The 25,653-nt window shown below is 44.4% G+C and overlaps 1 protein-coding gene across 1 annotated transcript in view; it reads right to left on the bottom strand.

The window, feature by feature from the left end:
• The window catches only part of LOC122411125 (beaten path IIIc), a 47,275-nt gene that overhangs the window by 2,877 nt on the left and 18,745 nt on the right, over positions 1 to 25,653 (bottom strand). The window contains exons 2-5 of the mRNA XM_043419680.1: positions 3,344 to 3,549; positions 1,860 to 1,995; positions 1,132 to 1,271; positions 352 to 616 (exon numbers count right to left, since the gene is read on the bottom strand). Coding sequence (XP_043275615.1) covers positions 352 to 616; positions 1,132 to 1,271; positions 1,860 to 1,995; positions 3,344 to 3,549 — 747 coding nt within the window. The remainder of the gene's footprint in view (positions 1 to 351; positions 617 to 1,131; positions 1,272 to 1,859; positions 1,996 to 3,343; positions 3,550 to 25,653) is intronic.

Here is a 25,653-nt window from a genome sequence, read left to right as displayed (position 1 = left end):
TTCGAGCCCATCGAGAGCTGCGCGCTTCACCTCGATGCTTAAGTTTGCATGCTTCGAATATGTAAAAAAGTTTTTTTTTCCAACTTGAGCACGACTTTTCATACGATGTTATTTGATTGAAAAGAGGAAGAATTTTTGCAACGTCGCAGCAATATAAATTCCGACAGGAAACTGGCGCGTGTCGTGCGTCTCCTTGGTTCGAGTGAACTTTTCACATTTTCAGGCTTTTTCTTTGTCGCAAGGAAACGAAAAAAGAGCGTTATATAAAATGACCGGAAATATATTCGGTCGAAGGTAGTATCGCGATGAGAGACAGACACGCGGATAGCTCATTTGTGCAAATCGATTTACCTAAAATGTGTTCGGCGTGCGTGTGACCCTGGGCCCTGGTCTCTCTGCTTTCCATAACCGGCGCCTTGTAGGGCCTCTCGCCCTCTATGCTGAGCTCATTCGACTTCCAATAAACGGTCGCTATCGTAGCCAAACACTTAATCTTCATGTCGCCATGTTTGAAGTGTTTTCTCTGCAGGCGAAATTCAAGACCGAGAACTGCGGTCTCGAGACCCTCGCGATCGACGTCGATAATGTGAGGTCCTCGTAACCATTGTGGGTCGACCTGTGTACAAAGAAGTTAAAAGTTTCTTCCTCTCCCACTCTCTTTCAACTCTTCATTTTTTTCTTCTTGCTCGACCATTTATTACGTGGATTCGGTCGACGATTTTTATCTCGAAAAGCCTAATGCACAGTTCGCGATATCCGCAACAATTCTCAGCGGGTTTTTCCGTTCCCTCTTTTATACATTATCGTTTTTACGCTTCTGTTATCCTCGCCGAACCCCAAACTCCCACTCTATTTTTCAATCTCGACTGAATTGCAGCGTTCAAAAAACAATGATTTATCTGACAATTCAAAAATATCATGTTCGATTCACCCGGCGAATTCGGTATTGCGCTTATTTTTTGGTCTGTTTTACGACTCGCCACTTTTGCGCCCGATCGAACACCTTTTGACGTCTGAATTCAATTTGCCCAAACAGGTCGACTATTGTTCTATAAAAAAATTCGTTCTCGAGGGTAGAAAATGTTGAATATTTTGGGATTTTCTTGGCTCGTGTCTTGTATAAAAACTCACCGGTTCACGGTTGATGAACCAGCTGAGCATGGCAGCTGGCTTCGATCTCACCGAAGTGCAGTTGAACCTGACGACGTCGGACACCTGATAACGCGGTCTCCCTGCTCTTCCGGTTATCACTGGTCCGGCTTCGGGCAGAGCTTAAAACGAATATGGAAAATTAAGTGATCGGGAGCGTTTTTTAAGTATAAAAGCACGGACTTGCCGCACGAGAATGAAAGAGCCGATAATTCTATTTCAAACTCCCTGGCAGTCGAGCTTCATGTATTTTCCAAGAAATTTATCGGATAAATAACTCTGGTCTGGCGAATACAGAGTAAAAAAAGTGAAATCCGGAGCATCGCGCATGGATTTTATATGCAAAATAAGAAGAAGCAAATATCAAACTTTTCTACGAATTTCTGTACATTTTTCGATAAAATAAATTTCATTGAAAATCATTTTCAATTATACAACGAACCTCCATGCGTTGAGGAATAATTTCAATAATTTCAATGAAATTTGTTCCCGGATTAGAACAAAACATTTTAAAATATCGAGCAGGAAGAGCTAACAAGCGTTTTTTAACGAATGGAAAGTAATTGTCAAGCATCCGATTCACCAAAGAGTAAAAATATCGCCGAACGCTCCGGCAATCCATTGAAAAAAAATCTCATTTTCAATTGACTTTCCTTTCCTCCTGAAATCAGAGGAGTGGATATTTTTAGTCACTTAAAAAAAATCTTTACCGACAACGAGCATGTCCGAGTGCTCCGAAACGGTTTGAAAGGAGGGTGCCTCGGCAGAAACTTCGCATCTGTATCGCCCCGAGCTCATGAGGTTCACTGAATTGAGCACGACCGATCTCTCGGTCGAATTATGAATCTGAAAAATGAGAATTTCAGACTCGTTATTTCCTTCCGTTTCGTTGGAGGCGGCTCGCAGAAGATTTTCACGAAGCAATCAAAGTCCTAGGACGTTCTAATTGAGAATGAAGCATCTTCAACAATGGCGAAGCAACGGCAAATTTGACGAAAGAAAAAATGAGCCCCGCGCATATTTGCGGTGTGTGCGTATTCACGAAAGTGTGCCACACACCTCGATAGCTTTGTTTTATTCGTTATTTGCGCAGATTACGGAATGGGAGGTCGATGCTCAGCCTTCGGATATATGCAATCAAGTTAATAAATTATGATTTCCATAGTTCGCGAAAGACTGCGCATACATAGCAATGACTGTCGGAATAAGAAATCAAGGAATTTGCATGAAAACTTAATAAAACCAAGAGTCGAGCACCAAAGCCGTCCAGGGGCAAAGTTATCATTTTCTCTAATGGATTTATTATTTCTAAAACAAACTTTGTATTCGTACCAACGAATGAAATTATATTGTATGAAAAAAACGGGTGATTTTTAACCGCCTTAAGGGCGGGGTAACGTCTAATCGGTGGAAAATTAAGGCTCAATTTTATAAGAATTTTTTCAGACGCGACGGGTTATAACAAATCAATTTTCATTGTGAGGTCATGTTACAATGTATGAACAATATTTTCGAAATTTTCAAAACCCGAACATCAATAATTAACTCGATGGCAGCAAATCTTCAGAGGCACTTCAGAAAAAAGTTTGCCATCGGTCAACAGTATAAATCGAAGCGGATTTTTTTCACTTGCAAGTGAAAACGCTGATTTTTGCCTAAAAAATATGCCTCTTTGTTATTGTAAATTTCAAAAAGAATCGACCGAGTTTTCATATTCGAGTATTAAAAATTCAGGAAATCTTGTTCATATATCGAATTATGATGTCACAATCAATAAAATAGACACGTATTATGTGTAGGGTCTAAAAATATTCCTAAAAACTATTTTCACTGAATTTACGTTCCCCGCCCTTAACTGCCGTCGTACCTCGTGAAAATCTCTGTGAAAAAATGTGTATTTTTGCACGTTAAGAAATATCGAAGACTCTCGTCTCTTTGGGACCCAAAAATCTTTCTCTTCTCGCTAAAAAGTGTTGAAAAAAATGTATGACTATAAGAAAAAAATGAAAGTCTTGGCAATATTCTTGAAGAGCATTTTTTCAAAGTGATTCAGAAAGAGGGTGACGAAAAAATGTCAAAAATAGTTTTCGATAGTCTCGATACCCGTAATCGCTGCATTTTCGAGAATCGTTACGAGAATATTGAATAAAAAAAAAGGTAATCAGGAAAAAATAGTTAATTCTCGATAACTTACGTCAACGGTCACACCGGGAAGCGGGAAGACCAGAACCGGCGGCATGTCTTTTGGTACGTAGCGATAAAACTCATTGCCATCTTTGTACCACTTGACGGAGTACAGTGTCTCGCTGTCCAGGTCGAAAGTGCTCTCGAGCCTTACCATCTGGCCTCGTACCACGTGCTGGGGTATCAGAAGCTCCAACATCCTCAGGGCATCAATTCCTGGAAATAAAATGTACATATAAATAACCACTTTATCAAGGAACCTAAAAAAGTTTGCTCGTCTGTTCGTTATCTTATTAGAATTTTATGAGTCTATTTTTTTCGTCGCTACTGCGCCTCTGATCGACTGGGCTGCAGGAAGGATTATTTCGTATGATGAAATATAGCGAGACGAAATATTTTCTCGTATTTATCGCTGATGAAGAGTTTTTCAAAAAATGAATAATTGTGACAGGCTCAAAATCAATTTTTTGTCGAAATTTTAATATTAATTAATACGTTCCTTGCCGGTGTTTCTGGCGGAACAGATTTTTCGATTCGTGATTCGAAATATTTGACTGGAAAGAAAAACTCATCAGATCACTTGGAAAAAAATTCTGTTTCGTTGTTTCTTCACGATTTCTACGAGAATTATTCAAATTCTTTCGCAGCGTTGAAAAAGGGTGGTAGACTTTTGGAGAGTCTGATTCGAGGGTGAGAGTTTTACGAGATTACGACAGAAGCGAGCAGGAATGTTGAAAGTTCGAATTGTCTCGTCGCCTGTAACGTGGCTCGCTCTTTCCCTCGTTCTTGTCTCAGTTTCTTTGAACTCGTTTCTAGAAACGTTGCTCCGCGTTCGTAACGTTTCGAGAGTTCGATAAATCGATCACGTTTCATCGTACAAGTTCAGATTAGCTGGGCTTATGGTGAGCATATCAAGAAGTCATTGATCCTCGGGAACGAGTGCGGTTCGTCATATTTAACGTGTAACGAACGCGTAAGCGATGTAGAAATAGTGCGGGGGCTCTCGAGTCCCGGAGTGTAAGCGAGGAGGGATTTGAATCGATGCTCGTTAGCGCAAACGAGCTCGTGTCTTAGCAGCCTTCCGTCTTAAAATACTCGGACGAGGTTTTAATGGGAGGATCTACTCGATGGCGTATCGATGCTTGAAAAATTGTCTCTGCAAGTTATTTCGACGAAAAGTGGGGTCAAGAGAGGTCGCGAGCGGAGTGGAGCGCGTGGGATTTGCGGATAGTAATTACTCAATAACTGTCATCGAACTTGTTCGGCGTGCCTGGTAATTTTGGCGTTTTGGGGTGGGGAGTTCGATAAACTGTAAATCTCTTAGCGAGTGTTCGGTGCGTTTAAATGTTTTCGTCAAGAGTTTTGACTCCGCCCGGAAATGTCGCTCCCTTGAGAAGAGTACAAACAGACATTTGCAGGGTTTGTCAGAGTTCTCGAGCCCGCGAAATTGCTTCGAACGCGATTTCATCAGAGTTGAGTGTTCCGCTAATCAGAGTTGCGTGAATTTTGCGTAAACTCGTCACGATGAGGGACGGCAGAAGAGAAAAGAGGGGAAAAAGTGGCCCTTAATTAGCGGGACGCACAGCGAGCGTCTCGAATTTCGGTTACATTTCGGAGTCACGCGATTCATTTGTCCGCGATCGGGGGCTGATGTGTGCGGCTTCTCCGCTCTGCCACCCGACACAACGAATTTTCATTCGTTCCGGTTTGCCTCTCGTCGCACCATCGCCCACGACCGGCTCGACATCGTCGCACGCCATTTACCACTCGTTTCTCTGGGCGCGAAACTCCGAACGAGAAAGCCCGGCGCTCATTCTACGTTTCCCTTTTCAATGAGTCACACCGAACCCGACGAAATGATATCTCGCTACGATCTGTAGGAGTTACCCTCTGATGGAGCAAAAACGGAACGCACGATCGCCAACTTTTAGCTCGAGCAGGAGAGAACTTTTCGTACGAAGCTCGCCACCCTTCCTCGTCGTCTCGATTTCCGTAAGCCCTTTTCTCCTTATCATTCTTATTAGAGCCAATTTAGCGGGCCCTCCCATTTTGCACGATCCCATTCTACCGCTAAATTATGCCCCCTCCTCGTATTTATCCCACGAAATTATGCACTTTCGTTAGATTCTTTATTCATGATATTAGCTCGAGAGACTGTTGGGTAATTGACAATGAACGCACGTTGTAAAAGTGTTTTTGTGCTGGTACAAAATGCTGCGGTACAAATTGGAAGATGATCGTGGGGAGGGAGATTCCTGCTTAATCCGAGTAAAAAAAGCGTTTCGGGGAAACTCGCTCGTGGCTGATGGCAATTGAGAAATTAGACGAAAAACGAATTCTCAGTGGAAGGACTCGTGCGGGCTTCGCTTCGAAATTCACTTCTTCATCCTGTTTTCATCTCTCCAACTTTTCTTTTGTTTCGTTATACCGAAATAAAACAGGCTTCATTATAATTGAAAAGTAGAACAAGCACGAGGTGAACTTACTCCTCGAGGACCGGACCCCCACCGAAAATCAACTTGAAACGAAAACAACCAAAGCAGAGCTCATGCAAAGACCGTTTAAATTTCATTTCGTTTCCTTCATGCAACTTTAGTGAACCTCGTAACGGGCTAATTCGGTATTATGTCAAACTATTGTATAACGTTTAGAGTTTAATTTAGTAATTCCGTGCTCGTGCGATGTCACAATAAAACGCCATCAAATTTGGAAGTAAAAAAATTAATTCACCCAAAAAGTCGAATATCTCGAAAAAAAACTCGATTCGATAAACGTCATTTTGAGGTAGTCAATTTCAGCTTTGTTTTGCTATTTCTGAATAATTTTTGCAATTTTTTTTCCACCCGGGTACGTTTTTTAGAGCATCGTTATTTTGCTGGAATTCCCACCTCGATAAACCGAGACTTTTTGGCGAAGAAATCTCCGCGAGGATATTTCTAGCTACGTTTTCATTTATTCCGACAATAAAATGCTCCCCAGTTTTTTTTGTCGAAATTCTCAAAAAAGTTCCTGGAAAAAGTGGCGCGTCCCAAAAATCTTGGTTTCAAACGTTTTGTGTCACAGCAATCATAATTGAGCGGATTTCTGTGAGGCTTCACTCCGATGTTGGATCCTTCGCCTCGATTGAGAAAAAAAATTCGCCTCGATTGAGAATGCGTGTTTTCATAGCAGCATGAAAGCATTTCGCCCCACACGAAAATTGAGCGTGTTTATCGTAAAATAACAGCAATATTCAGTGTGGCTGGTGGAAAATTTCACTAAATAATATCGTTTCTTCACATTGTTTACCCGAACTTTCCTCGTTACGGTGTATCGTAGTTGGAGGTAACTGTAAAAGCATAATAATTTTCAGGGTAAAATGAAGCCCGTGTGATAGCATCATAACTTGGTACGAAATTTTGATACGAATGAAACAAGCCTTTGAGAAGGTACATGTCCCAAAGTTATAAGGATATAAATAACCGAATGGGAGGTTAACTCTGAGCGATAAGTATATAACTTCCGTTTGATAGTCGGAGGTCCAAAATGGACCGAGTTCAACTTATTAAGGGTATTGATTTCGAAGTGTAATAGTCTCGAAAACACGGTGACCTTTTCTAGCCACATAAGCGAGGCTTGCGATCGCTTGCGATACTTCGAAGTTCTCTCGACTCCAAAATATATTCATTGCTCGACTCGCACACAAGGGAATCATTTTTAGAATTAATCTACCGTTTCGATCGACCTACTTGTAAACTCAGTTCGAGAAAGGGCGATTATGATGGCATAATGAGCTGGTGTGAATAGGATTCGTGTATACTCGAGGCCCCAGGCCACCCCGAGAGGCCTGATACGACGAGATGTTCCTTTGTCTATTTATTGCCAGCACATGAAAACCTGTATGAAATATCTGTTAGGGGGACTTTTATCGCATTCGGAAATGTGCCAGCTTTTATTCATTCTTCACGCATGAAAATAAATCTGATGAGGCACATGGTCGATCTTGAGTGAAAATGGCAAATTTTTGTCACCCAAAGTTCAGAATGAACGCAGAAGACACTCGAACTGACATTTATTCGAACAAAATTTTTGGCTCACTTCGGTGACTTTGAACCGTCGTGATTCGGGGGGCGATATTCCCTTTGAAAATTCCCCGGCGGCCCCAAGGCTTAATACAATTTGGGAGGATAATTGGTGGCAAGTGTAATTAATAACGTGGCAGGGTACAAACAGGAGGCTTGAATGGGAAACTTGGCCGGTGAATGCGGATCGAAAAGTTTATAAGTTCAACATTAACTCGGCCGGTTGGAAAGTTGAGGGTAAAAAATTTCGAAGCTTTCGTCATTAGTCGCGATAGATCGAACTTGAGAATAATTAAATGAAAGGTGTCTTTGCGTCGGGCCATTGTGAGCGTGTCCTCGAAGTTCGGGGTGGCGAGGCACATAATTCGCTCGAATATTCTCTTTCGTTATCTATTATTTCTCTTGTGAGTTACGGTGAACGAAGTATTATTATGAAGTTTGTTCGTACTCTCGAGTCTGCTCGTTGGAGTGTCGGTCGGAACGACTTTACGATATAATCTCTTAAAATTTCCCGCTCCGGAGTACGAGCCATTTGAATACCGCCTAATGGAAACGTTCCTTTATCGCGTATCTGGCACGTTGATTCTATAATTCAATGAAAAACAGTACTATCGTTACTCGTTCGGTCTTCTCGCACGTACATGTTAAACTTTAGATTCGGTACGTCGAGTGAAATGGGAACTGAGCGTAATTAGATTGCCGTCGTACGTACTGTCGTGGCGGCATATCATTTCCACCGGATATATTCTCAGACGATAAATATGTCTGTGGATCCCGCGTACGCATTGCAAATTCATCAAATATCCTATTTCCCGAAGCTCATGCTTTCCGCGCTTGCGGAGCTTTCTCCTCAAATTGTCTGAACAAACGCTGTCATTCGGGCTCGACGGATATCGTGACCGATGCTGCATCGTGGCATCGTCGTCGGAACAATCGTTACAACGATCGTGGCATAAGTCCACAGCTTGTGAGGAGTTGGAAGATCATTCGAAATGACGAATGAACAAAAAAAAACAAAGAAACACAAAACAAAACAAAACAAAACACCGGCGCGTGTAGTTTTTTCATTGGGATAAAAATTGAAACCGGAGATTTGACGTTGGAGAGAAAGAAGAAAAATGAAGCAAAGTCATGGGAGAAAGGGCGGAAGTTCGTAGGCCGAAACTCGCAAGGGTTGATTGTTCACCCGGCGCGCTTCACCCCGGCCGGCAGAATCCGTCACTTGGAGGCGTTCATTTTCCCCGGGCTGCTATGTATATACGTTTGAACCTTAAAGATGTTCAAATGTTCCTCGAGCCAGGGAGCGCTGGAAGTATGCACGTACACAACAATACACGCGGACCTATTCATCACTGTATTTCGTGCACGCTCCCAATAGTTATGTACGAAAGTGCCGGCGCTCGTTCTAATTAGTGTAGCCGCATGTGTGCATACAAAGCCCGGTGTAGCTCGTGGGTAGGCTCGCACAAGGCGTCTACCTTTGACTTGGAATTTCGTCGGGGAACACGCGATATACTCTGCTTCGCGTTTCCACGTATACAAACATGTGCGCTTACGTATGGAAAAGCGAGGGAAAATATATGAGACATTCAACGTCAACGAGGGCTTCGGCACACACGGAAATGCCACATACTTAAATACACATCCGAGCTGAAGACTTGAACGTTCAATTAACGGACATCCTGAAATATTTTCGGTATTTATGATCGACGGAAAATCAGCCAGGGTCGTCTCTTCCTGAATTATACCGGCGAGAACTCACGCTTCTCATCCTTCTCCTAATCGCATCATTTGATATGCGAGCTCGCGACAACTTGTCAACTATTTTTACCGCTTTCTGCGAAAAACCTACCAGTTTGAAGTAGCCAAAGATTGAAGGGTGATATTGAAGAGAGCAGAGACAGTTGAAGAAACGTTTTTTGCGATTGAACGATCTGAATTTCGAATCGGTTGTCGATTCGATACGAGTTTCGATTCACAACGAATATCGATCGACTCGAATCGAATCCGAAGATTATTTTGATGTCTACGGTTGCGTCATTTGATTATCAGCTTCCGGAAATACTCCCAGACCAGGTGAGCGCGTGTGTGTGTGTGTGTGTCCACCTGTTCCAATGTGAATTCCAAAATATTCAAATATAGGGGAACATGGGGCAAATTGAACTTTTAAGAAACTAAGACAAATTCATTAATGAGCACACGGTCTTTCACTTGTATTTGAGTCCCAAAACTGACTACCATCGCTAATTTTTCAAATTTCGAAAAGAAAAAATTTCGGGGCAAAACGAACTCGGCCTCTGCGAAGCAAAAAAAATTATAAAAATATATTTCTCGCAATACAGCCGTTGGAAATGACTGCTCCCGGATGTAATGCAAGCTCTGGCATACGAGAAAAGAAATAGGACCCCCTCGAGCCCATTTATTGGATGCACGAGAGGAAAAAATGGGGTTAAGTCGCAGATCGCTTCTAAACCCATTTTTTGGTGACATGTGAAACATTAACTTGGAGTTCACTGCGCCAGGGTATAAACGATATTTCAATTATGTTTAGGTTTTGAAACAGATTCCCGTTCCCCGTAGGTCGGATTTCGTGAAAAACGATTTGTGGGGCAAAACGAGCTCAGCCTCAGAGAGGCATAAAAAATCCGAAAATTGCATTTTTCACAATCAACGCGTTGGAAGCGACGGCGTCCGCGCGTAAGACGAGCTCTGCTATGTGAGAAAAGAAATGGGACCTCCTCGGGCCCATTTATTTCATGTCCGAGACGAATAAATGGGTTAAAGTCGCGGATTTTTTCACCAATTTCTTATAACATGAAAAAAATTAACTCCAAATTCACTGCACCAATATATAAATCATGATTCAACTATGTTTATGTTCTAAATCAGTTTTCCCGTTCCCTCTTTCTCGAATCTCGTAAAAAAAAAATGTGGGGCAAAACGAACTCAGCCTCTGGGAGGCATGAAAAATCAAAAAATTAGTTTTTTCGCAATAAAGACGCTGGGATGAATTCAATTTTTTTCACCGTGGATTATATTTCATCCGGAGACGGATGAATTGTATCATTGCGATTTCTGTAGAAAACAATTCCAATGAATTCAATTTTCTTTGTTTCTTACATTGTTCATCATTTCATTTAAAAAATAAGGGAATTCAAGAATTAAAGAATTTTTCGTAGTTCCCATTGTGGTTTCGAAAAGAAAAAAAAAAACAGGAAATTTTAATATTAAACTTTTCGCTTCGAGTCGTGTTCGTTTTGCCCCGGATTTCGCGATCACGGGGCAAAACGAACACGGTGTTCGTTTTGCCCCGTGTGTTCAATTTGCCCCATGTTCCCCTACTCTATTTCATCAAATTTTTCCAAAAACTTTAAAACCTCATAACTTATGGTTTTTATAGAAAACTTGGCTCGCGTGGTAATTTGAAAACTTTACCAGGAAGAATAAGACGCCGACTAGGAGTAAAAGTAGCCTATCTTACTCTTCGTCTTTTCAACTGTCTTTATGCCAAAAATCAAGTCGATCGGTTGTTTTGTTAGGACGTGAACGAAAGGCAATTTTTCGTGTAAAAATACGAATATACCTGTAAATCTCCCTTGGGAATTTGATTTTTTTCCATTACCGAAAGTAGCCAATGTTGCTCTCCATCTTTTCGACCAACTCCAAGGACAAACAAACACACTTTCGCATTTATAACATTAATTAGGATGTCAGTCTTCCACAACGCAACATCACTTGTTACAGTCCGACCATGCAACAACTTCGATAAGAAAAAAACTAGCATCGATTTTCGGAAAAGTATCCAAACTGCATAATCCCCAGCAAATGATCTTTCGTTCCCAACGATTTTGTCGACTCCTGTGCCACGCGGCAGGACGCCTGAGAAAGAGGAAAAAAAGCACGGACCGTTTGTCTCCGAAGGAATAACGTGTAAAAAATGCTGTATTAAATCCCGCGAGGGGTTAAGGAGTAGATCGTGTTTGCGCGGATTAGCTCATGCGAACTGTGTAAAATTGAGGTACCGTCGCGCAGTGGAAGACGTGCCAAGCGAAGGGTAGTTTGAGTGTGCCGAGCTTACATGCCGGGACGTTAGACGCGCGGGCGTGTATACCGTACACATTTATGTGTACACAATTGTGTGTACACCGCGTCGTATAGGTAGGCAACAATATGGAGTGGTTTGCGCAGTGGTATGGCGGATGAAAGACGCGCTGGTTTTCACTAAGTATCCTGGCCAACTCACGTACACGTTATAGACGAGTTCTTCTGGGTTGCTTGAGCGGCCTCTTATTCATCGCATGGGACGACTTGTGGCGGGTGCGAGCAAGTAGAGAGGCTTTTCAACCCCTCGTGTACGTTCGGAAGTGACTCTTTCTGCTTCCCTCTCCCTTTCTTTCTGGTTCGTGCTCTCTCTGTGCGAGCTCGGCTCTCCGGCGATGACTCACACAGCGAACAATCCGAGAGTACGGTGTGCTCGCAATGTCTTTCGATCTTCGAGACCCAGTCGCCGAGTTCCTTTTGCCACCACCCGCGGTGTTCAATATGCATGAGTTATCATTCACGAGTCTCGTTTCCATGAATCATTTGCCGTATAAAGTGCACGGTGTAAAGTAGAAGCGGGGGGTAGCTCGTTCGAATAGTGCGTGCGTTAAGTTTTTTGGCGCCTTTCATTCGTCATCGTTGGTGAATTCGACATATTTTTCTCTTCCTCACTTACGATTTCGTGGTGCTTTCGTTGACGCTTTTTAATCGGTTTTACTGCTTCTACGAGCTTTACTGCTTCGCTATATGGACGAGCTCGTCTATTTATTGTCTCGAATTTATGGCCAATTGTTTCGTGTGACAATGCGCACACGATTAACTAGACCACGTAGCGAGCGTTGCTTCAAGTATCGCTTTCGCCTCCTCTCGACACGATCTTAAATCGTGCAATTATGCTCTCGTCTCCTCCTACTTTCTCCCTTTTTCTGTCTTATTTCTCTGCTGCTTTCTCTCCCTCGTTCTTTCGCGACTTGCTCACTTCTCGGCCGTTTTGGGAACGACGTCGTCGGCGACAACGATGATATAGTAGCTGAAAGAGTGTCCAAGAGAGAAAACGAGTCGAGAGCTCGACTCGGTTCTTTACACGAGTTCAAGCGAGCTTGCAATTTTCTCAATTAAGGGACTCCCTCGCTCTCGTAGCTCGCCTCAACACGCGGCTTGGTCTCTCTCAAAGTAGACAATACAATCCGAGTTTACTCTCGTCTTACTTTTTCATTCTTTTATTTCACTTATTTTGGTGACACTTTTTATTCGCTGTCGGGCGGGCGGTCGTCCCCGAAGCGTAGACTCCGGACAGACAGAAGTAACGAAGAGACACGAGAACTTTATTCCTCCACCCCTTTGGCCGCGGAGATCGCGAATCGTCGGACCATGCAATTAGATTTTTGTCGAAGTCCTACAGAAACAGAAAGAGAATGAATGAACGGGAGGAGGGCGAAAGTGGCCGGGAGAAACGTGGCCAAGGGAAAGGGAGCCGTCGTATTAGAGACGCCGTGACAAGACCCCCAGGCTCTTGGTGCGACGCGACGCTCTCTGTTACAGAAGGCCGGAAGCCACCCCCGTCGTGTCCAGTCACCGGTAAACGTGAGCTCGTGGTAGTCGGTGTCGAGGTTCGGCTGCAAGTTCACCGGGCTGTGTATATATCAATGGGGAGTGAGACACAACGGTGAGGTCAGGTGTCGTGGCCCTTCCTCAGTGTCGCCTCCCGACGAGGGAGCCTTTCCATTCGCTCGACGATCCAACTCTGCACATTCGTGTCCAACGACTCCCTCATTTTTTAAAGAATTCACTTTTAACCATAAAACTACTTTACAACCGCTCGCTGCGCTTCATTTTATTTTCTCTCCATAAACAAAATGTCGATCGTAAAATTCTACATGTCAATTAACTCTGCACACCGAAGGAACCATTCGACATATCGATTTTTCATCTGCTCCGATAAACCCACCGGACATCTTTTCGAATTCATTTTCGTTGAAACTTTTTCATCGATCTCGCAGCCCCCACCTTGTTCAAACGCGACGAACACACATTCCGTTTGGTTTTCAATTCAATTCTTTTTTTTATTCACCAAAAACCGATCGATTCTCGTCGTTGAGTTTTCAAAGCGGCGCGATGGCTATCATTTGGATTGATTTTAATTGATAAACTGCTGAAGGACACTTGCGCAAAGGTATTTCCAATATATTTTCATCGTTCTCGTGATTCGAAGACGAAGATTTCTGTCCGCTGTCCTCTGTCGTTCCAGCCTCGTCACTCAGCGATCTATATTGCATTTTCATAGTTTCAAAGTTGCAAAGAAGCTCGAGCAGGTACATCGGGAGTGTCGGAAACGGTTAAAAAACGAAGAAATTCGTGCGCGTGTTTTTCCGCTGAAAATGTTAAGTGCCAACTGTTTTTCGCAGTACGAAGACCCATAAAAAAATCGTAAAGTTTTCATCAATTCGAGACGCTTTTGATGGTATTCCACCCCCATAGTTGGACGATACTTGGCATGTGCATGGCTACGTTCTTATTCGTTGATATCGGTTTACGCGAGGGGAAATCGTACACCCAGACGAGTTAGGATCGGCCTTATAATTGGGAGCATAGACACAGACGAGTAATAAAAGGGACTGGAACTTGGAAGAAGCAGAAGCGGAGAAAGCGAGAAGCAGAATGAGCATGAGAATAGGAAAAACGAGATGCAAAGCACTCGTCGGGGAAAGGCCTTAAAGGGAAGCCAGAAATCTGCAGAATGCGTGTTTGTGTATTCCATTCGTTATTTCGCTTGAAACGTGATGAGTTGATGCGCGTGTCGGTGGTATTCCCGTGCGTCGGTAGCGTTCGACGTTAATTCGCGCTTCATCCTCACCTCTGACCAATTCATCCCCCTTGACGAGAGGGTTGACACTGGCTCGACTTGCTTCTAAGTGCGTGCGAGCAGAGGGCAAACGGGTGTCGTATTCCCACCCTTTCCTCGCGTCGTCTCTCTTCGTCTCTTTCTCACTTTTACTGCTTTTTTTTTTTTTTTTCTTTCTTTCTTCGTTTTCACCCCTTTACATGCCATTCTCGTAGTCTTGATTCAGCGCTGAACAATCCTTTTGTACATATGGTAATTGTATTATGGGATAAGCGTACAAACGTACACGAAGAGATCGTGACTTGTGCACGATGATTAGCTCCATTAAACCAAACTAAATTCAACCCTCTATACCTGCTAGTTTGATATTCCTGGTGCAATCCTCGCAAAAATTAGTACTTTCCCAACTGCAATCAACATGCTAACGAAGGATTAATCAGCCCTTTGTGAACTCCTGTTTACTCGGATTCGTTTTATCGCACTTTTCTTTCAATTATTTGATAAATACGCTTCACCCGTGTCCAGGGATATCTCCGCTGCGTATACTTTGTTTTTTTAACGCCGCGATAAATCGTACCTGCTTGCATCTGCTTCAATGGGATAATTGAATAACTTTGATTTCTTAATTGACGGCGAATCGTTCGTTTCCTTCCGTTTGATCGCGCAATCCGCTTACTCCGTGTCGCAGTAAAACAGTTTAATCATTCGAAGCTCCGATTAATTCGCGACGTTGACAGAGAAAAAGATGAGGCGCGTTCCCCGATCGAAGGATCCGGTATCTCGATGATATGCGCGCGATTTCTCAATATTCCCTTCAAACGTGAATTTCTCGAGGAGAGATCGTGATCCGATTTGTGGGGAATTGGAAGGCGAGACATATACAGTTTTGGAATTCCAGACAAGAAGAGCTCCTAATTTTGATTCAACAGTTAGATTTGCCCGCGATACGTGGATGACCGTCCTCCAAGGGTTCTCATCTCTTATCAGTTATCTATCATCCGATAAGGGATAGGATATTTGGAGAGCGTGCCCGGGGCTCTCGGTCGCAAAGCCTTTAAATGCAGACGTGCCACTCGCCCGTTGCGTCGATGAGTCTCATCACACCCTGCTTTCACGATCCGTGACTCGCTCTGCTCCCTGCCTCCCTCTCATCTTCCTGTCGATGTGATCTGGACGGTTTGCCATAAGCTCCGAAGGCATCGATTCGTAGCCTCGATTCTGTACTCACGCTGTGAGCGAAATCGAGAAGGGTTGCGCAACCTCCCACGAGTACTGCTCGTATATTATGACGAAACAGCCTCAAACCCTTTACAGTACATAGCCTTCTCGTAGAGAGTACAGCGCTGCTGCTGCTGGCTCTCCGTCTGCCGTTGGCACGCTCGCACCGCGCCTCGGGCTATCGACACGGAACGAGAGGGTTGCCATCGCAGCTTGTACGTACACACCGGCAATGTGTTCCAAGTCCATTTCCCCATACGTAATATACACACGTGAACATCCGATGCCACACATCAGGCGGATATAATATGGACTATCGCCCACCGATACGAAAGTCATTTGGGGTTTCCTGTCCCATAGGGTTTCCGTCTGTGCGCGTTGAAAGAGCAGCGGAGAGAGAGCGGGACTCGGGCCTGAGAAAGCCCAGAGGAAACAACACGATCGGGAACAACGCAAACATATCGTTTGTGCGACTAACTTTGCTCCAATTTTCATCAGGATTACTCCAAATTATTCGCCACAGGACACAATTCGCTTTGAGAGGGGGGTTGAGCGTATGAAGTAGCTCGGCATGTGGGCACTGTTGGGACGGACGTAACAAGCGCAATTTGACTGAATTTCATTGCTAATCTCATTTCCAACAGGTTTGACACGAGTCTGAGAAACGTTTCGAGAATCTCGTGCCAACGTAAACGTTCATGCTTGTTCGCCAGTGAATGGAGACGTTCGAAGGTGGGAATGAATTCTTCAATTATTCAACGAATTCGCCTGGAGCTCGCGCGGCGAAGATAATACCATTCAATCTGCTCAGACTTACGTCGCAATCCTTTTGTACAAAGTTTATTATCCGTTTTTATGAAACGCAGAGTTATGACGCGTGAATTAGCTGTTGATTGTCATCGCTTTTTCGCCATTCTGATTGGCTCGCTATGACGCTGCGCGTAGACCAAGAAAGCTTAAGTCGAATCGTGACTCTTGCGATTCTCTCTGCTCCAGAGTTTCACGATGACAACTGGTTTTTTATCTGACTGTGACTACTCGGATTCGCGATCTTGAGAAGCTATTAAGAGGAGAGAACAATAGCGAGGTATTTATTTTCGATTAATTTTTTCTTTTCCTAAAGTAGGGTTGCGACGTGTCTGGTTAATGTCATCACGTTTTCTCGACTCTGATTGGCTCGCTGTGATCTCATGTTTCTCACTGTTTCGCATCACAGAGTTCAAGGTGAATTACGACTCTGTGAGCTCCACTTATCAGAGGGGTGGAGAAATATTTTCACAGTTTTTATTTTGTTAAAAATGTAAAAATTGGAGGATGCCAACTGTAAAAGTAGGAAAGTACGTTTCAGCGTTCATGAGAATTATTCCGATCGAAGTTTCGCATTTTTCCGGAATTATGTTGTCAAACGCGTTTATGTTTCGTCCTGCATCGTATACAAATCACAAAATTCCATTTCTCATTTCCAATCTGCGTTGCGATCGCTTTAACGATATTTTTGATTTTTAAAGGACATTTTTCCCTCGATAAATACGATGATGCTATAACGTAATAACAACAACCACGATGTTTTCGTTACGATGGGATTGGTTGAAAAACGAATTGCCGAATTGTAAGGGGAGCCAAAGTTGGGTGTAATTACCATTTTCGCTTCATTGAGATTGCCACCAGAACCTTAAAGTTCTCGCGTTACTTGGCATTTTCTAAATTCCATTTTTTTTCGTTGAAAATAATAAAACTGCAAAAAAATCGGGTAGAACTCGTTGAAAAACGTAATTGAAGCTCTCCTTCTTAAGATTCCCCCCGAAAGAAACTCATTGAAAACATTCCCACTGAATTCGCAGCTTAACTGCAGCGGTCGAAAAATAAACCGAAAAACACGCGATAACGTGTAGTGAGTATAGAAAAAGTTGGAGAACGTTTTTAGCAAAAAGTGCGATGAAATTAATTCCCTTCAAAATGTCGCTTATTAAACGCGTTACCAAAAATTCCAGTTCCAGAAACGTTTCGCCGCATCAGTGTATACTCGTCAAGACGAATTTAGCACGTTGAATTACAAACACAAATGATGTCGTTGAGCTTCGTGCGTTCCATCGCGGTTTTTTTCTTGCGAAGCTTGTTTAATTTGGTTAAGAGCGAGTCGATCGATCTTCAAATCCACAGTGAGTGTACTCTGACATGTAGCCTCATTACGGAAGATGGAAACAGCCGAAAACTTGAGCGAGTTTGATGGGGGGTTGTAAAGAAGAGAAAAAAAAGGGAGAAAGACAAAGGACGTCGTGAGCGGTATCGAGCACAGGACATTCCGGAGATCATTTCGCCGAGGGTTCGAAAGGAGGACACAACGAGAGAGAGAGAGAGGAGAAGGGGCGTTTTAATTCGCTCGTGAATATAAGTAGAAGTATAAATTCAGTAGCTCTATATAAACACGAAGAGCCAAGCGTCAAAGTGAGACAGGAAAGAAATAAAAGAGTCGAAAAGAGAGAAGAAGGAAAGGGAAGAAGAGGGAGAAAGTGAGGAAGAGGATTAGAGGGAGAAAAATAAGAGAATGTGTCTAGTGATACGGCGCGAGGACGTTCCTGGGCCGTTACTCTCGTTGCTATCTCTAGAAGGAACTTGAGGATAGGAGAAGAGTCCTGTAGGTACCTACTAATAACGTCCTTCCAGGACCACTCAGTGGAACGTCCTACTTTTTTTAGTCCCAAGCTTTTCTCTCTCGCAGCTTCCTTACTTCGTTGCCACTTTTCTTCCCTCGTGTTCGCTCGAAGCGTCACATCCACTCGGTTTCTCTATCTATTTCGTAACTCCTCGAGGCTAAAGGAGGCGTTGCACCGCCGCACGGATGGACAGCGATGAAGAGTTTAGCCGAGGACCAGAGCTGTCTGTCTTTGTGTACGTGTGTGTGTGTGTGTGTGTGTCTCCGAAAGGCGTTTTGGTGTATCGTCACTCCGTGCTGATTCTATGTATGCCAGTTACTCTCCTCTGTAACAGAAAGGACAGAAGAGAGGAAGGGAAAAGAAGAAACTCACGAGGAATTACTGGAGCAGAGACGAATTCGTTCGCTCCTGCTGACTGGGACAGGGTGTAGCGGCAAGTGTATATATCGAGAGTGGAAGCGAGAGAAAGAGAGAGGGAGAGCAGCCGGGGAGGATAGATGTTGCTCCATCCAGGTTAGAGAGGAACTCGAGGCGTGGCCAGAGATAGTAATCCAGAAACGACAGTAGCACATTGCTACACGGGCATACGAGGAATCAAGCAAAGCGTTGGCCGTATAAGCGTAGATGTATGGAACTCTAAAACGCGGAAAATTCGTCTCTGCTCGGCGCGGGTGACAGAGCGATAGATGAAGTAGGGTAGCCCGCCTGCCGGAACTTCATTTGCGAAACGACAAAGGCTCTATCTACCTCGTTCACTCACTCGACTCGTTTTCCCAGTCATCTACCATTCGTTACTTCATTTATTCGCGTACCGGAATTTCATGCTCTCGCTTTCTTTCTTCATTTATTTCTCTCTCTCTCATTCTCTCGCTCTCCCAATTGTTTACTGAAATCGAGCCAAGCCCCGGTCTATTTCGGACATACGTATATATTCGCATTGTTTGTCTACTTTAATCTCCCAGTCGAACGTCACTCTCAATGGCCACCAGTTTATTCCTACTTCTCAAACGACTTTTGATTATCACGATCGTACGTTTTAAGCATGGCGAACCACTGTGTGCTTTTCCCCTGCCCCTTCCTCTCTATGGTTTACCGAAAGTCCATTTTCAAAGGAACAAAAGCTCTCTGCTCCGCGAGGACAATATCTCAAATCTCGCCTTCATCAGCTCGCTCCCTCCTCCCCCGTGATTTAAGTTCGTAGAAAAAATGTCTTTGTTCCCGCGGCCCAGTCCGCTCCTGCAAATCGACCAGTACCGTTGAAACATATATAAATTCGAGTTTGTCAACTTTCTTTGTGGCAGATTTCGCTATTTGGGGATACGTCAAACCCTGCTCGCGACGCGTTACCCAACCTACGCTTCAAGCCGGAAACGCTCTTCTCTATATTTATACAGATACCCACACACACACACACACGCACACAAAAAAACAGTGAAGCAGGGGATTCACGCAGGGCTTCTCCTGCACCTTTAATTATCGCACCACCGAGCCGAAGCGCGCGCTCGTTCGATAGAAAGAGTGACAGAGAGAGAGAGAGAGCGCCCAGAAAACGTACGCGCGGCCAGAGGGGAGAGAAACGGTGAGGGATTTTATACGTGGTTAGAGGGACCGCAGCAGTGTCACCGCACCCGAAGAGACACGTCAACCGCGGCGAAAAAAACGAATATAAAGAAGAAAAAACAACAACAGACGGACGCCCACGCAAAGAGAAAATAAAAGAAGCAGGGGATAACCGGCAAGTATAGAATAGATCAAGCGAGAGAGCGAGATAGAAAGTTAAATGGCGAAGGCAAAAAAATGAATTCCGGAAATTCCCCGATACTGTTTGCCAGTCAAGCGAGTCTCTCTGGTCTCCGGTAAAACATCATCCAGTGACATTGCACCCAACGTATTTTGTACATTTTTTATTTCTGTACACATATGTACGAGCAGATAATGTATAGATACCGAAGTCCATTCTGCCCCAAAGGCAGGCGGAATTTCGTACCCGCATACGTTCGGACAATATACAGGGTGAGGTATTTCTCAGTCCATGGCGCTGTTGAAATTCCTTCGGTGAGAAGAGCCGCGATGAGTCGATTCTTCGTTTGTCGACTCGACGTTTATTCTCGACTAGAGGTTTGTCTTCGAGTTTTGTTTGTTTCGAGCATGATGAATATCTGTGCAATATTTCGTTGGGAGATCGCGTTTGGATGCGCGTCAAATACCGAAGTTTTCCTGGCAGAAGCGATCTATCGGGGCGGGTTGGAGCTTCGTAAATAACTTTTTGTGTCCTCGTCGGATTGAAAACTCAAAAAAGTGACGATACATTCAAAAAGCCACGGTAGCATTGAAAAATAGAAAACGAACGCACAGAGTTCCAGTCCCGTCATCGGGCTCTCCGATAGTATCGAATCCACGGGGATTCGAGCATTTTTTCGCTTTGAGGCTGCAGGTTCGATTGTCGAGTTACTGTGAATTCGAGAAAAAAAAACGAAGGAAAAAAACACGTTACTGATCCGAAATGGGAATTTCCGATATAGGAACGCGAAGATTTTACAACGTTTCCGATGATATTGTGAGGAAAAATAAAAGCGAGCTCGCCCGGTTTATTCACCGTGGGGTCAACACGGACAATTGTCCATGGAAAAATAGCCCGCAATTTCGATCGTTGGGATAAAAAGCTTCGGGCAGGATTTTAGCAGGTTCGCGCAAACGAAAAGGAAAACAAGCGTATATCGCGTGTGCCGTATCACCCGGTAGATGTGACGCCGCGAGTACACACATAGGTGCTGGGTATTTGCACGGCTTGTGATGCTCTATGGCGAGTCCGTAGAAAGGATTGACAGCGCGTATCCACAAAACGCGAGTGGTATAACCAACGGGTCAGTAAAACAACCGGATACGAGACATCCGTGAAATTTTATCGGCAATTCCAATCGTAGAGTGGATAGATATTCAACATCAAAATGGCAGCATCCACGAGAATGATGCGTCCATCCCGGTGTTTTTAAACCCGCCGTTTCTTTGATGCGTGTCCGCGAATGCGCGTGTGTCCCGGTGAATTTTGCGTTCTTCACAGTGTTCCCCGTGGGCATCGCTCGCACCATTTCTGCGTCGGATGTTTTTCAAAAAGCCCTTTCACCAACGCAGCTATTTCGGCCAATTTCGAGGCTGCTCAAATTCACTAGTTTTTCAGAGTGTTTTTCAGCCACGCTACAATATCGCTCTCGTATAATGCGTGTGAATTAAAGTCACAATGTGACGGATAAAGGGACGAGGATCGGAGAGGGGGAGCGCGGCCGGAAAGATTAGATTAGTTTTTTGTGGAGCGCTGGGGTGCAACCAGACACGACAATCACGCTTGTCCTCGTACATTGTTTCATAGAGATAGCGAGGGAGAAAGAATAACACGTGAAAATGCAGTGAAAACATGAGGGAAAAGTGAGCTCGGCGTACGCTCGCTGCCGAATGAGAGGGAAAGAGCGAAAAATCTTCGAGGCAGTTGTCGAGTACGATTTCTCTCGTTGCCACGTGACTGTATGTATGTACCGCTCGGAGAAGTATTCTCGAGCTTCTGGCAGCTCTTACACTCCAATTTCCACGTTGAATTGCAAATTTTTTTCAATACTTTCTCCGGATTACATTTTTTCTTGTTTTTTCACCGGCACTTATCCGAGTCTCGTCTTACCCCCATTCTTCTTCACTCGGCCCGGTTCGCCCGCAAAACCGGGCGAATTTTTCGACCCCTGCGCGGTTCGCTCTTCATGACTCTCTTATGAAAAACGAAAGGAGAAGGAAAAGAGGAAGAAAACGAGAGTGGCGATATTTATCAGGTAGCACGAAGAAGACACGTACGCACACCTCTCGAGCCACTCTTAAATCACGCTGACATCAGCTCTCGTCTCCTCTCTCTTTTTCTACCGCACTTTTTTCCTCCTCCACGTTTTTTCACGTACGCCATGGTGTGTGTTGCAATATAGCCGACCGCGTATCGAGAGGATTCTCGGTGTCTCGATGCGTCCCCGACCTTTGGGGAGGGGGCGAGAGGGAGCGAGATCGAAAGAATGAAAAAATCAGGCCCGCTCCTCCCTCTCGGTCTCTCGACACTGCCATTCCCTTTTTCAAATCTCTCCTCTATTTCTTCGTTCCCGGTCTCCTCCTCTCTCCCTCCTTTTTTCATTTTTTTCCTCTCTTTTTTGCCACACTCGAGAGCAAAGCGTCACACGTAGCAACCCCTCGTATAATACAATAGAGAATGCCTCACCCTGAAAACGGTCTCGACCTTTTACTCCTATAAAGCCTATCGATACATAATATCCAGAAGGTTGAATTTATCAGAGAAAAGATACGCGATACGAGTCGTATAATTTCACCATAAATCCTGAGCGTTCTTCTTAAAGCCCTGTCAAGTTTAATAAAAATAATAGAAAAATGGGCAAACACCGAGAGACTTCGCATATAATAACGTCTCACAACTCTCGACGGATTGATGAAATTTTTTTCATCCGCTAGCACGCCTCGATTGTTTCAAGCATAATACGGAGATCGATGAGCTCGCGCGGAGTGAGCCGTGCGATGGGGCAGTTGTTTCGATCAGATTTCGTCTCGCAATCAAGGCCTTAATTGCGAATATTCTCATTCTCAATGCGACGTCGTTCAAATTGCGCTCCGATCGTGCGTTTCATAAAGAAAAGAATCGTCCTCTCGTATTTGGGAGCCTCCACTGGCGCGCTTCTCCGCGCGGTAAGCGACTCGAGCCTTCTGAATAACTTTCGATCGTAAAATATGACACTTCGGGCGGGCCGAGCGATCCGAAGGAATCCACGACCGCCGCACACCAATTCATAAAAAAAAACTGTCCCTGAAGCGACTCTAAGGAAGCTTTCTCCGGATAAAAAATGCCAGCAGCGCAAATACCGATTCGTCCCTAAATAATCCTCAAATCTTTCGACACCCATGAAAAAACTAGATCCATCGATCGACCCTAAAAATCCAGGAAAGCTGCGCTCCCGTCCGGGAGCCCGGCAACAGAGGAACGCAGCGAAATCTTCGACGCTGACTCTCGGAATAATGTATCCCAGTAAAATAAGAAAAACGAAAGACAAATTTTGCGTAAGAATCTCGAGCGATGGATATGACTCCGTGAGAAGCGGAAATTAGCCGTTTCGTCTGTCATGGGCAGACGAAAGATGCAAGTGTACGGCGATATATCCGTGTATATATATTCTTCAACGTCGTCCCCGGTAATTCGATGCTTTTGGGCAAAGTGGTTACAGCTCTATGTGTATAAGGGATGCTCGTGTGTACACAGTGGCATATCGGTATAGAAGCTGGTATATTTAGTTGGTGAGTGCGAGGCAGGCTCGCGGAGAGTATGCGAGAGGTGAGAAGGAAGAGGAGTAGATATGGAGGAGAAGGAAGAGGCGCGTCTCGAGAGCTTTTCTCCCGTGGCAAGATCGATCTTTCCCGGTGCAAAGGAGAGAGATAGCGACGCGGAGAGGAGAGAGTGCGAGAGGCTGAGGAGGAAGAGGAGCTTTCCGCCGCCAAAGTAGCAGAAGCCAGCAACCCTCGAGCAGTGCCTCTCTCGCAGCGTCGACAAATATTTTCCCGACGTCCCTGTGCTCCAAAACGCAGAGAGAAGCTGCTCTGTTACGCCTCTATAATACGCTTTTATGTGTTTCTGTGAGTCTCTGTGTGCCTGTGTGTATTTATATCGTTGTACACAAATACTCATATCTGTGTAAGCGTTCATAGAACTTGAGCGACATGTATACGTATACAGAGGAATAGTTAAGGGTATAGAACGCACTCGGGGCGCAATGCACTTTCGGTCGCACGCCGAGTGGAACACCCTTCTACTCCTTCAAGCCGGAAGTTTGTATCTAACTGGACGATAAGTTTGCCTCTCTGCTTGCTCGTGCAGCGCTCGCGTTACGCTTCGTTTACTTATCGTCTGCGATTCTGGATAATACACGACAATCCTCCTGTAAAAGGCTCACGAGCTCAACCAACGAGAATTTCGAATGCATACAATTATCTCCCTTTTTACCTTTTTCCTCCCCCCCCCCCCGCTCCCTCTCACTTCTCCTATTTCATTAAAATCTTTCTCGTATATATTCGTTTTTTTTTACACTTTTTATCTCACGAACGAGTGAGCGCAGTTACATTTCCGCACCGAGGTTTTTCGTCTCTGTGCCAATGAAACGTTACGTCGCCGGATAATCCGGGACGACTTTACTCCTCGAATTTTCACTGCTTTCGGCATTGCTTCTATCGTGCGAATAAACTTTTTTTATATCGCCCTTCGTCCCTTCGTGTTTACCGATTCTGATTACCATTAAATTATAAGTACAATTGCAGTATTTACGTCATTATTTATACCCTGCTGTTAATTTTGGCATTACTTCGATATTATAAGAACCGTTTATTTGTACTTTTTGTACAAAATCAACCAGCTCCAGATCCCCGGCTACGAAGGGCTCGCGACCTTCCGAAATCTCGGCACGAGACGAATCAACGTTCTTTGACACGGACATTTATTTTCCCGACAAGATTTATGGGCCTGCAGTCACCCATTTTTTTCGTTCGATTTTACTAATAGAGACCTCCGCACAAAACATCGCTCCACTTGACTACACCCCGACGAAGCCTCGGCCAAGGAGAAAGATTAAAAAAAAGGAGATAAAAAATATCCATGACAGATGAAATGATCACGGTCAGAGCCGTATTTGTACGTATATCGAGCAGCCCTTTCACGATAAGGGGATTCGACTCCAAATGCTCCGGCCCCTTTTTGTCGATGTGCCACGCGATGAATCATCGCCAACAGCCAGCAAAAAGCGTCGGTCGTCATCGGCCTCCTCGCAACCACCGTCATCGGTCTGATTCACAAAATCGATTATATCCGTAAAATACTGAGAAAATTTTCCTTCCAAAGTTTCTCACATGTGATTGCGTATATGCTTGGAATATATATTGAATCGGAGGACTTTGACGAGAAGCGACGACGCGTAGACAACTGCTGCTCTGCGGGATAATTGCGGAAGTAATTTGTGCCCTGGCGCCCTCCCACTGCGAGAACACCAGCAGCTAGTCCCCTGATGATGCTGCGGGCTGTGCGAGAGACGTGCGAGTTGTATTGACAGCCGCTACGGGGTAGTGTCGACGACGAGATTCGTCCTCGTCGATTTTATGCTCAACCTCAACCCGCCGGTGCACTAAAAACGTCAACGAGTATTTGAAAACATTTACCTATCAAATAGTCATCTTTCGATAGCAGCTCGAAATAACTAATGACCGAACAGGAAAATAATATTATAATCCATCGTCGCCCTATTTTTTCTCGTTTTGGGGGATGCGAGCGGCTTCGAGGGCCCCAGAATTTTGCAGCTTCCGATGGAGCGATCGCTCAATCTCAGCACTTTTTCTCTCTATGCTCATTCACCTCTCGCACATTTTCAATTCCAGGAAATCGATGACGAAATTTTTCTTCTTTCCGCAGCCAAGTTGCTCGCGTACGGGG

Source organism: Venturia canescens, chromosome 1 (assembly GCF_019457755.1).
Source record: "Venturia canescens isolate UGA chromosome 1, ASM1945775v1, whole genome shotgun sequence".
Taxonomy (NCBI): domain Eukaryota; kingdom Metazoa; phylum Arthropoda; class Insecta; order Hymenoptera; family Ichneumonidae; genus Venturia; species Venturia canescens.
Note: the sequence above shows the minus strand (reverse complement) of the source record. Positions and strands in the feature narration are given on the sequence as shown.